Raw genomic sequence first — 13046 nt, 5'->3', positions numbered from 1 at the left:
GGGGAGGGAGAGAAGGGAGGCAGGGAGGGAGCTAGGGGGAGGGAGAGAGAGGAGGGAGGCAGGGAGAGACAGAGTATAACTACATTTGTGTATATTTTGTTTCCTTTGTAATTCTGTATGTTTTATTCTGTGCATTTAAAAACATTATTATGAGAAAGGATTCATAGACTTCACCTGAATGCTAAAAGGAGTCTGTGACACACACAATAAAATTAAGAAACCCTGCTTTAGATGGTGCAGAATGAGATTATCTCCTTGGAAATTGGCTCTTTGGATTAGCCACACATTCTCCACCAGGTGGCAGACTTGAATCAGCAGAACTAGGAAAGCAAGTTGTAATGATGCTCTTTTCACAATGTCCAGCAGATGTCCCTTGATCACCACAAATTACTTAGCAGCAACCTGTAAAACCAATCCAACATTTTCAAAAGTCTTTATTGTTCAATCACACCACAGATGAGATGCTGGAGAAAATCCCCAAAGGGCACATAAATATCACAGTAGATAATCAAATAGCCTAGCTGTGATGAGATGAATAACTTTTTTCAGTATATACTTAGTACTGTATCCACTCAAATAGAAAATATGTCCAGAGGAGCAGAAGGCAATATAGATTGGCTATTTGTGGCAAAAACTACCAAAAAAAAATCTCATGTAAATACTGTTAGGTGTTAAGTAGTCTTTCTTTTTGAAGTAATCATCAAGTGCTTACTGATCATAGACTAGGAATCCATTTAGTTAATATTAGAGCTAGGACCAAACAGGCCTTTAGTCAGCACTATAGCCAGAAGTAAGTTTAGGACTCTATTAGCCTGTGAGGCTAACAGCATTGTAACCTGGGCCAAAGAGTCAAAATGGCATTTATCAGGCAGGTGTCTGTTGCCAGGGGATATAATAGGACACGATGGGGAATTCTCAGCAGAAAGGCTGTGGTCATTTTTTTAAAAAATCCTATCCCTTTTTCTTCACTTGGTCTAACCTTGATTATAGGCTAGTGTAGATAATACTGGGGTCTCTGAAGGCATTGCAGAAACCCATGATAGTTATTGTTATAGCTTTACAAAAATATAGGTTTCAGGGATATTGTAGAAGGGATTTATTCAATGGCTCATGGGCCAGGGGTGGATTGGATGTCCTCCAAAGTGTTTTCCAGTTCGATCTGATTTTTTAAAATTCTCTGTTTCTGAGACAGTCATTCCTGTCTTGTTGGCATCACTTAGCCTTTGTACTTTCCTATACCATTGTCAGGCTTTCAATTTAGTTGGTACACATTCTCTGGAGAAAATTTATCAAGCTAATTCTGCGATAAATACACACAGGGTCATGGACTTCAGCCCTTGCCACTAGTTTGAACAATTCTCTAACATGACTAATTCTTCAAAATTATCAGTATAGAAATACCAGGAGAATAGTAAATCCCCCCCCCCCCCCACTAGCCCCAGTAGCAAGGGGCTCTGACTTAATGGATAAGATTTGTTTCCTGAGACACAGAGGTTAAGTGATATACCCAAGATCACACAGTTGTGTCAGGCACAGGATTTGGAGCAAGGACACTGATTCCAACCCTAGAATTCTGTTATGCCAAGCTACCTTACTGACTCTGAAGTACAACTTAGAATTTGCAAGTACTTTCTTTAAACAATTGAAACCCATTAATATATAATCAGTAAAAAAAACCACCACCAAGACCTCCCAAGGTTATTGTGAGATAATATTTGAAAAGAGCTTAGCATAGTGCTTGGTACATAATAGGTGCTTAATAAATGGTTATTCCCTTCTCTCCCTTCCCCTCAAGATAATTAGAATTTGATCCTTTTAAGACATTAAACTTTCAATTTATATAACCCATAATTCTAAACAATGTCATTCTTAATCCAGATGCATATTGGAGAAAGGCATTTCTGTATAGAATAGTACTATCAAATTAGAAAGTAATCTAGATTATAGAAGCCAAATCTGTTTCCATTCTATTATTAAGGTACCATTTCAGACAGCTAATTCTCATTTTCCACTGTTTGATTCTGCCAATATTCCACACTTAAATGAGATAGAAATGTTTACTTTTAGAAGGCCCCAGACACAATTATTAATAAATTTATTATTTGAATATTTTATTATTAAAATGTCTTTATAAGAGGGGCAGGGGTTAGTTGATTTCCAAAACTAGCCAAGATTGCAGAATATTTCATTCATTCCAAATGCTTTTTTTCTTTAATACATCATACAATGTTTTCACATCACACAATGAAGTAACCTAAAACCTGTTACACATTTCAATGTCTCCTGTGGCTCTACTCAATTTGCCCATGTGGTAAGAAAAGATAAATTTTTCATCATACAATCTGTAGGATCATCTGAGTAATAAAGTATCTTTACCTGTTGATATAGGAGTGAATAGCCGAAGAGACCATTCTTGTCAGTTACTTAGACACTAGTAGTATATATGTGTTTGTACGTTCTGTGTGGGAAAGCATAAATTTTATTTACCAAGGTTTCATCATTACAGTTGGGTAAATCAAGGCAAAATGCCTGATCATAACACTCCCTTCCTCAGAAACTGCCAATGCTTCCTTATTACCTATGCAAAGAAATCCAAACCTGTCAGTTGATCACTTCAGTTCCTCTGTGCTTTGGCCCTAACCTACATTTCCAGCCTTATCTCTCATTACTCCTCCAACATATTACATGTAATATGTGACTGGATTCCTTGCTGTGTCTTCAGGACATCTCCTACTTTTCCTATGACCAATGGGTGTTTGCTCATGCTATTCCCCTTGCCTTAAATGTCTTCACTCTCACTTCTACCTTCTGAAATCCTATCTATCCTAAAGGTCTAACTTAAATGAGAAGCTTTTCCAAATCCCCTCTTGCCACAGATATGATCTCTGCCTCATCTGAACACCATGGCACTTTGTTGACACATCACATCCTGCTTCATGTTAAAGTTTTTTGTATGCATATTTCATCTCCACCACTGGAGTGTAAGCTTCTTAAAGGCAAATGCACTTCCTATCAATTTTAGCTTTTTACAGGGTATCTAAAGCTACAGGAACTACTTAATTTATATCCATATCTATCTCTATCCATATCCATATCCATATCCATATCTAGATGTAGATCTAGGTATCTCTATCATCTAACTATTCAGTGCAAGGCAAAGTTTATATATTCAGGGCAGTTCAAAAGTTAGAATTTGCTTACCATCATTTTATTTTTCATAACCCATAGGATGATGAAAATGGGAACATTACTCCAATAGGTCATCCAAACCACCCCAGGGTCCTCCAAATTCCCTGTAGGAGCAAAGAGGTTACCCACTTTAGAGACTCATATTTTGTAACTGATGATTACCTTCTCTGTGCTTTCAAAATGAAGTATTTTCAAGCTATTACAGTTGTACCAGACATGAGTTCTCTTCTCATGCAGGAAAAATATTTCAGTTCCTCAGCTGAGTCAGTGACCACAGCAAACATTACCTAACTGAGATCTCTGGCATCCAGAAGGAAAGGAAATCTTCTGTCTTAGCCCTGGCTTGCAGCTGACTTCAGTGCATTTCCCTTCGTATCCTTCTTCCTTTCCTGCACATTTTGCTGGGCTCCAAAGCCCCTCACCACCATGTTAGCAGTGAACAAGGAGAGCACCTGTTGAGACTGACTCACTCAGTCGGCCTGCAGACTCTCCCACTTTTGACAGCAGACCTCACTCAGGTAGTATGTGTGACTAGTAACCTTTCAGATCTGTGTAATAACATGCCTCATACGCTGTTCCCAACATCATTCACTCTTTCCAGTAAGTGCGGTAATATGTCACGGCTGTGTGATTTGTGTGATGTACCCTGTGTACATACGTAGTGTTTGACTAGGCTTCCTTATGTGAATATAAATAAGTCAATTTCTCTGCTTTTACAATTAGAGTCAACTGCAATTTCAAAAATTCACATACACAGACAATAAATGTAAATACCTATCTTCTCCAGTTATGTGAATGTACAACCCTTATGAAAATCTATCAATGTTATTAGAAAGCAACTATAATAAACATATTTTATCTGCAACACTGTCCTTATAGTTCTTTGCTGTTATGAATAGGCTCTGAAGTTATGAGAAAAGAATTTCATATCTTCCAGGGAGTCAAAGGAGGAAATGGAAGCTCATGACAATTTGTGTTTACTCAACTGTATATTATATCTCTCTCTAACAAATTGTGCTTTTTTCAGGAAATAGGGTGAAAAGGGCAAGGAGGACTCTTGCTTCAATAAACTAGACTCCTAAATCTCTACCTCCACTCATAGAAAGCATGAAACTCAGAAAACATGCATTACATTACACTCGGATTTATAGTTTGTTGGGGAAAACCTAAGTCCCTAAGGCTCTGATGGTGCCTTTCACCTTTCCTTGTTTCCCCTTGGTGCATTTCCTTTAAAGAGGTTCATCTTAATCTCCTTTACTATTCACCACTAAAGTTAGAGACTATAAGTATGTATGTATGTATGCATTTTATATAGAGAGAGAGATTAGAAATTAGACCAAGAAACTAGGGAACTTCCCACCCCCCCCCATCTTCTTGCACTTGTTTTGGCATCCTAAGATTAAGAAGTTATGCAGCTTGACAATGCACTTTACTTTTACAAGTCTTAACACAACCACTGCTATTTGCTTCTTCACATTTCCAGCACCTGTTAGAGACAAAGCTGGGGTGGTCTTTATACATGTTCCCTATTTACCAGTTCTCTGAGCAGCCTACAGATGAGATCAAGAAAAAAAAAATTTTTTTGACGTGCGCTGAAGCATTGGAGAAGACACTAGTCATGCTTCAGAAACAAATTATCCACTTTGGAAGGTTTTTGTTTGTTTTAGGAGATTTTTGTTTGTTTGTTTTCACATTTTTAAACCCACAATAAAAATTGAAGATATTTTTATAAGTTTCTGAATAGGCAATTTCTCTTAATCTTTAGAATTCTTTGTCCATAACTGTTTCTTTTTTTCTACCGCAGTCCAGGAAATCAATTGATCTAAAATGGATTTAGATTACTTTAATCCTTAAGGAAATAACACCAAATAAAAGAGATTAGTCTTTGACGTGTCTCTAAAGAAATCTCCCCACCCTTTCTATAAAGTCACATCAAGACACATGATAGAGAAAAAATTGTCATCATTTGATATGTGAGAGGATAATATTCCATTGTTCCTGACACAGTTTACCTAACTGTTGTGTCTGTTAGCTGGGCATCTTTCCTTATTAAGTATGCAGTTTTTCCATTTCCTTAAATAATCATATCTCTCATAGCAAGACAGCATTTCTTTCAAGCCACAGCAACTAATACATTGAAAAGGCTATTCAATTTCTACAAGGAAATGCGATATTCTTCCTTTACTGAAGCTATTAAGATATAAAATGTATTCAACGGCAATCAGAATGTGAATGGCATGCTGCTTCCAACAAGTTTTACAGACCAAAAGAACCTCCCTACTGTGAAGGAGCTTCCCTTCTCACAGAAGCTTTTGTCTCCCCTCTCCTACCTTTCCTTTTCAAAAGCCAAGAGTTAATGACTTGGTTAATCTACAAGTAAAAATCATTCAAGATGCCACTTCCAAATATAGGCTTTCATTAACATTGCAAGCTGACCCGTTATCATATCGTACCCCCCCCTTTTTCCTTTCCTTAATGAACATTTTGTTCCATTGTATTTGTTTTATCAAACATCTGGAAGCCAGACCTGTTCCAGAAAGAAATTGCAGTGCCTATGACTTATCTAGCTTTGTGTGAGTAAGAATAATAACGACTGGAGTTAAATAAGTCAAATTACCTCTATTGAAAATTCTTAAACACTTGAAAAAAAATACTCAACTGAAATTCCGAGGAACAACATACAGCCACTTTGAACCCGAATAATTTAGTCTGACAACAGACTCTGTTCACAGCTGTCCCGGGGGGAGGAGTTGAAACCTGAACCAAACCCTTACCTCGAAGCAGTGATTGGATCCCTTCTCCCAAAAGGGAGGAGAACCCGCCCAGCCAAACTGGCTCAGTGTGTAAAAAAGCCGGAGCAGCTTCAGAAGTGATTGGACCGACAGAAACCGTGGCCCTACCCTCCTGCACCTGATAGTGGGTATTTACAGCACTTTGCAAGGAGCCTCTGCCCTGCTGTAGCTTTCCTTCACTGCATGGATTCAGCGGAGTAGACAATGCTAGAGGGACCAATGTGCAAGCAGTGATTTGGGATCCTGCACGGAACCTGGGGACCGTTATTCTAAAGCAAAAGACATTTTGGGAAAACTCCAGAGTCCTGACTTCAAAATGCCACGATCTTTCCTGGTCAAGAAACATTTCAATTCATCCAAGAAGCCAAATTATAGTGAACTGGACACACACACAGGTAAAAAGAAAAAGAGAAAAAGAAAGAAAAAGAAATCTGTTCCCCATTACCAAAATGGCTTTTGATAGATTTCAGTAATTCTGCTGTTTGCTTGGTCTATCTTTTTCATCGCTATGCTGAAGTAATTTCCGTGTTGTTTTCCCTATTTGGAGAAAAGCTTAATTTAGAAATTCGTACCACCACTTTTTTATTTTCTGTAAAAGGATTTTGTGATTTGTCTCTTTTCAGTTTATTATTTTTATTCTAAAGCATTTTCTTGAAGCCTGATGTGCAACTACTTAAAAACAGATTTCATGGAATGAGGTTGTTTTCCTTTTATAAAGTTGTATGATAAATAAGAATTATGTAGAAATATAGAATACACATGTTGGAAAGAAAACATTATGTCATAAAGAATGGCAATGGAAAACTTTCCCTGTGTGCAAATGTAGGCAGTTGTAGGAATTTGAACATCAGCTTAAGAGATGAAGGTAATGACCGATGAGGCTTTTAGAACTTAGTATGTAAATTGCACTGATTGCTAATCTTCCAGGTGCTGTCATGGGTATTTCTAGTGAATGTACATGTACACAAATACAATATGCATGTGCGTGTCATATTTTAAACTGAATTTGCTTTACAAATGCCTCTGTTGTCTCCTCTGGGCATCTGTCTTGTACACTGTGAAATCCTATAAGCATTATTTTATAGCCTGTTAGTAGGATTTTCCAGTTACTTTACCTTAATCCTCTTTTCTTTTCTTTTTTTTTGCCAGTGATTATTTCCCCATATCTCTATGAAAGCTACCCAGTGCCTGTCATACCACAACCAGAGATCCTCAGCTCAGTAGCCTACAACCCCATTACTGTGTGGACTACAAATGCTCAGTTCCATTCACCATTGCCCAATGACCTCTCCCCTCTTTCTGGATATCCTTCATCCTTGGGCCGAGTGAGCCCCCCTCCTGCATCAGACACCTCATCCAAGGACCACAGTGGCTCAGAAAGCCCCATCAGTGATGAAGAGGAAAGAATCCAGTCCAAGCTCTCCGATCCCCATGCCATTGAAGCAGAAAAGTTTCAGTGTAGTTTATGCAACAAAACCTATTCCACTTTCTCTGGGCTGGCCAAGCATAAGCAGCTGCACTGTGATGCCCAGTCTAGGAAATCTTTCAGCTGTAAGTACTGTGACAAGGAATATGTGAGCCTGGGCGCCCTGAAGATGCACATCAGGACCCACACTTTACCTTGTGTCTGCAAGATCTGTGGCAAGGCATTCTCACGGCCCTGGTTGCTTCAAGGACACATTAGAACTCACACTGGTAAGCAAAAGAAAAATTAAAATTAAAAAAGGCACAGATGCTACTTTATAATAGAATGAAGCTTTATGTTAGCTTTGGGGTTTACATTAGGTAAATGACATCAGTGCTCTTAAATGTGACTGACATTAATTTATAGCTGCTTCCTGGCTTCCCTCAAAGAGTCATTACAGCACAAAATGCTCAGCTTCTCCTTAACAACCTCTGCACTGATGATTGCAAACATGCATTTAGACTTTGGAAAGGACTCTCAGCGTGCTGGGGGTTTGGTCTCAAAGATCAATTAGAAAAAGCAGCAAAGGTTGTCCCAGAATGTGTGTTCTGTGTGCCTGCCTCTCACCCCCACCCCCAAGCCCCACCAGTAATCAGTGAGTACAAATGTTGCTATCTTAATCAATTGATTTAGTAAATAGATGAAAAGGTTACCTATAGTTTAGGGTTGTTTGTTTGTTTTTTTCCTGCCCCTGTTAAACATGTTCTTGCTGTCATAGCTAGTATACTCCTAAAGGCTGACTCCCATCCCTCAGGCCCTTCACTCCTGCCCCTATCCCACTGCATTTATTATTCCTGGCACAATATCCTGCAAAGGGGAGGGCTGGGGGAAGTCTTGTAATATAGTTGTAGATCCTAATATAGGATAAATTATAGTAAAGGCGAAAAAAAAGGCAAATGCTTGGAAAACCTCGACCAAAAACGTTAGCTGCACCTGTTGTGAATCAGAAAACTTTACGAAACAAGTCCCCTGATACAACAGAATATTTCCTCAAGTCTAGGAGCAACAAGCAGTATTTCAGTTTGTCTGGCAGTATTCACTTTTATCTTAAGGTGGCAGACTTGAAAATTGTACATAGCAGGTGTCTAATAACTGTCACTTTGTGAATTTGAATCCAGACTGGCAATACCAAAGTTTACTATTTTTGGTTCTTGGAGCTCAGAGTGCCTGTCAGTCTTTCAGAGTTGTCTAGCTTTCTCTTTTTGTTGTGGAAATCACTAACATGTTTCTTCCTTCTTGTCTATTTTTTTTTTCCAGGGGAGAAACCTTTTTCATGCCCTCATTGCAACAGAGCGTTTGCAGACAGGTCAAATCTGAGGGCTCACCTCCAGACCCATTCGGATGTAAAGAAATACCAATGCAAAAACTGCTCCAAAACTTTCTCCAGAATGTCTCTCCTGCACAAACATGAGGAATCAGGCTGCTGTGTAGCACACTAAGTGATGCAATCATTGTTTACTCGAACTGAATGCATTTCTTCACTCCTATTCCAAATGATAAATACAAGTCCAAAGGCATTTTCTCTCCTGCTTTCTAACCAAATTAATGATGTATATTTTTTTAAGGTTCAAGACCATAGAATCCATAAGGGTTTCAGGTTACTCACTTCCATGGGAAGTTCAAAATTGCCATACCTACTAACATTTCAACTAGAACCTAAGGAAGAAGCAAAATGAGCTTTCTTCAGAGATGAAGCCCAAAGTACACTATCTCTTTTCTTGCAAAGAAAAGAGTGCAAAGATTTACATTCCTGCCAAATCATTTCAATAGAGAACAAACAGTATTACTTGTAATAAAGAGTTTCTTTGAGCAAGAGAATCTGCCCGACACCATCTATCTCAGGTGCCTTACAAAGTATTCCAAGTTTACTTTTTTGAAATTCCTAATATTACTGGTCGCTATTTTTGAAATAAGACCTTTGTTGATTATCTGCAATGCTTTACACTCAAAGAAGAAAAATAGAAAAGAATGTATTAATGTATTTCATGTTTTATCATAAACAGTATGTGCCTTAGGGGAAAGAAAAACTAGCTTTGAACATTCCTGGTGCATGCTTGACCCATGTTTTAGTACAAAATAGGTTTTCATTTTTCTCTAAAACTAAAAAAAAGCTAAAAACAAAACGGGAATAAGTGCAAGAGAGGGGATTTTTAGAAGCTCAACTATGTACTTTTTTTTCCTTTTAAAAATGCACAAAGAAAATGCAATATCTACAGCATTACCCCCCTCAAGTGCCTTTTTGTTAATTGTCCATGAATATAATGTAAATTTTTTTTTATTTTTATATGACTGAATGGGATATGTATGAACGTGTGGTGTTGCCTATGGTCACATCTATAGGCAACTTGAAGACTGTGTGACATTAAATGTTTCTACAATTTTTTAGTCACTTTTTTACAATAAACATTTTTTGAGAAAAAAAATCTGTTTGTTGTAATTACTTACAGAGGCTTTATTTGATTTGTCATTAAGAGGGAACACCCAAAGCAAAGCATGGTTTAGCTTATTTAGTAAAGGTGACCTCTTAAAAGTATCAGTGGAAAGGACAGTTGGCTTTTAGATGATAGATGTGGATAATAAAACTCTTTATAGATACATAAATATTTATAATTAATATGCACATAATACTTTCAAACTCAGGAAAGAACAATAAATCTAGGAACTCACTGTTATCTACCTATGGTGAAAAATTAATAGAAGATTCTCTTCTGATGAGTGTCAAAATTTATCAGGTTATAAAATATAAGAATACTTTTAATGACTACTAATTTCACTACATACTAGTTTTAAAAAATCAAACCACTATCAACTCATATTATGGAGCCCATAGAGTTAGTTTATAACCTTTTTAGAAAGAGATTCTAAATAATACAAGGTGGCTTTAATTTTAGAAGTGTGAAAAATGGGAAATTTAAATAGAGAAAATTTGAAAATATGAAGAACTTGAGAGAAATGTGATTGTAACGTTAAAAAAATCAAACAAACTTACTTTTCATGACAGAGAATAATTTAGATCCAATAATTCAGAGGAAGTGAGTAGAACAACTTGTAATAAATGTGTTGATTGAAGTTGAGTTAATTAAGGGTTCTTTAAGGCCTATCTTCTACGTGCGTGTGTGTGTGTGTGTGTGTGTATGTATATGTTTATGTATATATATTATATATACATGTTTTATATATTATAATCTTTATATGAGGGTTTAACATAAAAGTGAAATAACAGATATGTACCTATATGAAGATAGATAGATAATAGATATGAGATGTCAGGACCTAGGTTTTCAGTAAAACCAATCAACAAATTCTAAACATTTATATACACTGGTGACAATATGGAAATTAGCTATTGCCAAATAACCATTAACTATTTGGGCCAATTTATCAACAAGAAATGCCAAATTAACAATTCCTATGGTCATTTGCATCTACACTAAAACTGCTAAACTGGGATAACTTTGGATGGTAATTTGGTAAGAAAAATAAGATCCTAAAAGTATTACACTGATTTTAATGCAGTCTCCAATGATTACTTTAAATATGTGGTTATTACTTTTCCTTTCAGTATACATATATATATATATATACATATATATGGGGAGAGAGAGAGAGAGAGAGAGAGTTTTCTATGAGATTTTATTTTTTCACACTAGGACCTTGATGTAAATATGGGGCAGCAACAAATATTCCCAAATCATAAGTTAGACAGAAGACAGTTTATGTGGCCAGAGAAAGTGACAGGACTAGTCAGAACTCAAATCATCATTCGCATCCCAATGACTTAATATCCACCATTTGTTCGACTGAACCAGCTCAATAAATTGTAGCCAAGGTAACATGGGCCTGTAATCAGATTGAAATAGCTCACAATTAGAATATTGGTTTTTAGTTTCGCTTGGTCTTACCCCCTCTGCACAAAACATTTCAGAGAGGCAAAATTAACTCCAACTATACTTTCTGGATACGAGACCACAGCTGGTTTAACTGAAAATGTTGTGTCTCAACTTTCAGAAATCAGCACTGCCTTCATTTAGGAGTCCCTGATATAGCAAGAATGGATAGTGAGGCCTCCAGACAATTTCCAGGACAACAAAGAGTGAAAAGCATTTTGTGAGTGCTTCTACGAAGGCATCAAACATCTTTGAAATGTGTCATGTGGTTACTCTATTGACCTACACATACCCGTTAACTCCCTTTGAAGTCTGTAGATCTCCAGGCAAGCATTTGGTTATGTCAGCTTTCCCTTTCCAGACCAAAGCTTAAACAGTTACCTGTCTTGAAGTCAAGATTTAACTTCAAGCATGCCCACTCTGTGAGGCATTAATAGTAACATTTTCCCTTTTACAGGACAAAAGTTTTACTTTCACTATTTCCTTCCCATTTCTCTCATGGTAAGACACCACTGGTCCTGCATTCAGACTTTCCAGACTTAGACAAATGAACACCAATGTTTCAGTGAAAGGAGCTGAAATCAGAAGAGAATAATTAGTTTCAAAAAAGGGGGAAAATCTCAGGATACTTATGAACTCAATTGAAGAATCATTTATTGCAATAGCACCCCTAATGGTCCACTCTATTCAGCACAGCAGAGGAGTGAGGAACATACAACCTCCCTCATCTTCCCCCACTCATGCTAAGGGGAGGGGCCACTTCCACTCTAATGAGGAAGGACAGACTTTCTTCTTCTCTAATTCAGAGACACAAGTGTCTTTAAGGATTATAGGAAGTTAGAAAGCAAGCAATCTCTGAATTAATCTCTGGTCTGAAGTATAGTGTACAGAAGAAGATGAAATATTTTCTAAGGGACAACTGTGATACTGAGAGGTATGATTTTATTGGTAATATAATATCAAATACCAATGAAAACACATTTTAGAAAACAGAAATTCTAGTAAGATATAGGGCCAGGCTTTCTGACTACATATCAGGGCCTCTCCAAATGGTTATTAAGTTAAGGAAATACTGGTTTTCCCTAATGGAATGAAGCCACTTTGGACCAAATGCAATGGAGTAGATGGAAATCTGGAAGTATTAGAAATTTGACTGAGGACCCGCTGAAAATCAAGTAACAGATCTGAAAGAAGTTGAATGAACCTCCCCTTCAACCTGCTCCCATTGTTTTGGGTATTGATGGGATTCTGAGGGGCAAAGTGTTGGCATTCTCTTAAACTAGTAAGTGGAATCCAGTAGAAGGAAATTAGATTTAAAGGCAGAGGAAATGGTAAGACCAATGCAAACTTGGTAGACTGGACAGTATTTCCATGGGCCTGTTTTTAAAATGATAACTATTAATAATAATAATTTCAATTAATAATAATAATAAATTTCAAGGTTTATAAACATAATAACAAAAGATGATGAGATTTCTTATTTGTCACATTTACAGACAGTTGAAGGGTGCCAAATCATAATGATAACCAAACTGGAGACAGCTGTTACCTTTGAAAGTGAATAAAAACCAGATTCTGAAGGTTATTTCAAGGTGATTTGTTTCAATGTGTCATATGCATGCAGGGTGACCACCATATAGGAGTTTGCAGCTTTCTGACAGGGAAATATCATGCAAAAGTATTTCCTAGGCTTTTCAATCTATGCTAAAACTC

The 13046-nt window shown here is 37.1% G+C and overlaps 1 protein-coding gene and 1 long non-coding RNA gene across 2 annotated transcripts; one reads left to right on the top strand and one right to left on the bottom strand.

Moving 5' to 3' along the window:
* Positions 1-268: 268 nt before the first annotated feature.
* LOC122741133 lies at positions 269-5979 on the bottom strand. Its single transcript, XR_006354818.1, has 4 exons — positions 5849-5979; positions 3202-3293; positions 2377-2458; positions 269-402 (listed from the first exon to the last, which is right to left on the bottom strand). It is a non-coding gene; the product is annotated as an uncharacterized LOC122741133 (long non-coding RNA).
* A 94-nt stretch (positions 5980-6073) lies between these two features.
* On the top strand, positions 6074-9869 carry SNAI2 (snail family transcriptional repressor 2). Its single transcript, XM_043975487.1, has 3 exons — positions 6074-6376; positions 7131-7676; positions 8704-9869. The coding sequence occupies exons 1-3, from the start codon at positions 6298-6300 to the stop codon at positions 8883-8885; spliced, it is 807 nt and encodes a 268-aa protein (XP_043831422.1). The 5' UTR covers positions 6074-6297; the 3' UTR covers positions 8886-9869.
* The last annotated feature ends 3177 nt before the right edge of the window (positions 9870-13046 follow it).

The sequence above is a fragment of the Dromiciops gliroides genome, chromosome 1, assembly GCF_019393635.1.
Source record: "Dromiciops gliroides isolate mDroGli1 chromosome 1, mDroGli1.pri, whole genome shotgun sequence".
Taxonomy (NCBI): domain Eukaryota; kingdom Metazoa; phylum Chordata; class Mammalia; order Microbiotheria; family Microbiotheriidae; genus Dromiciops; species Dromiciops gliroides.
The sequence above is the reverse complement of the archived record's forward strand: the minus strand, read 5'-3'. Positions and strand labels throughout refer to the sequence as shown.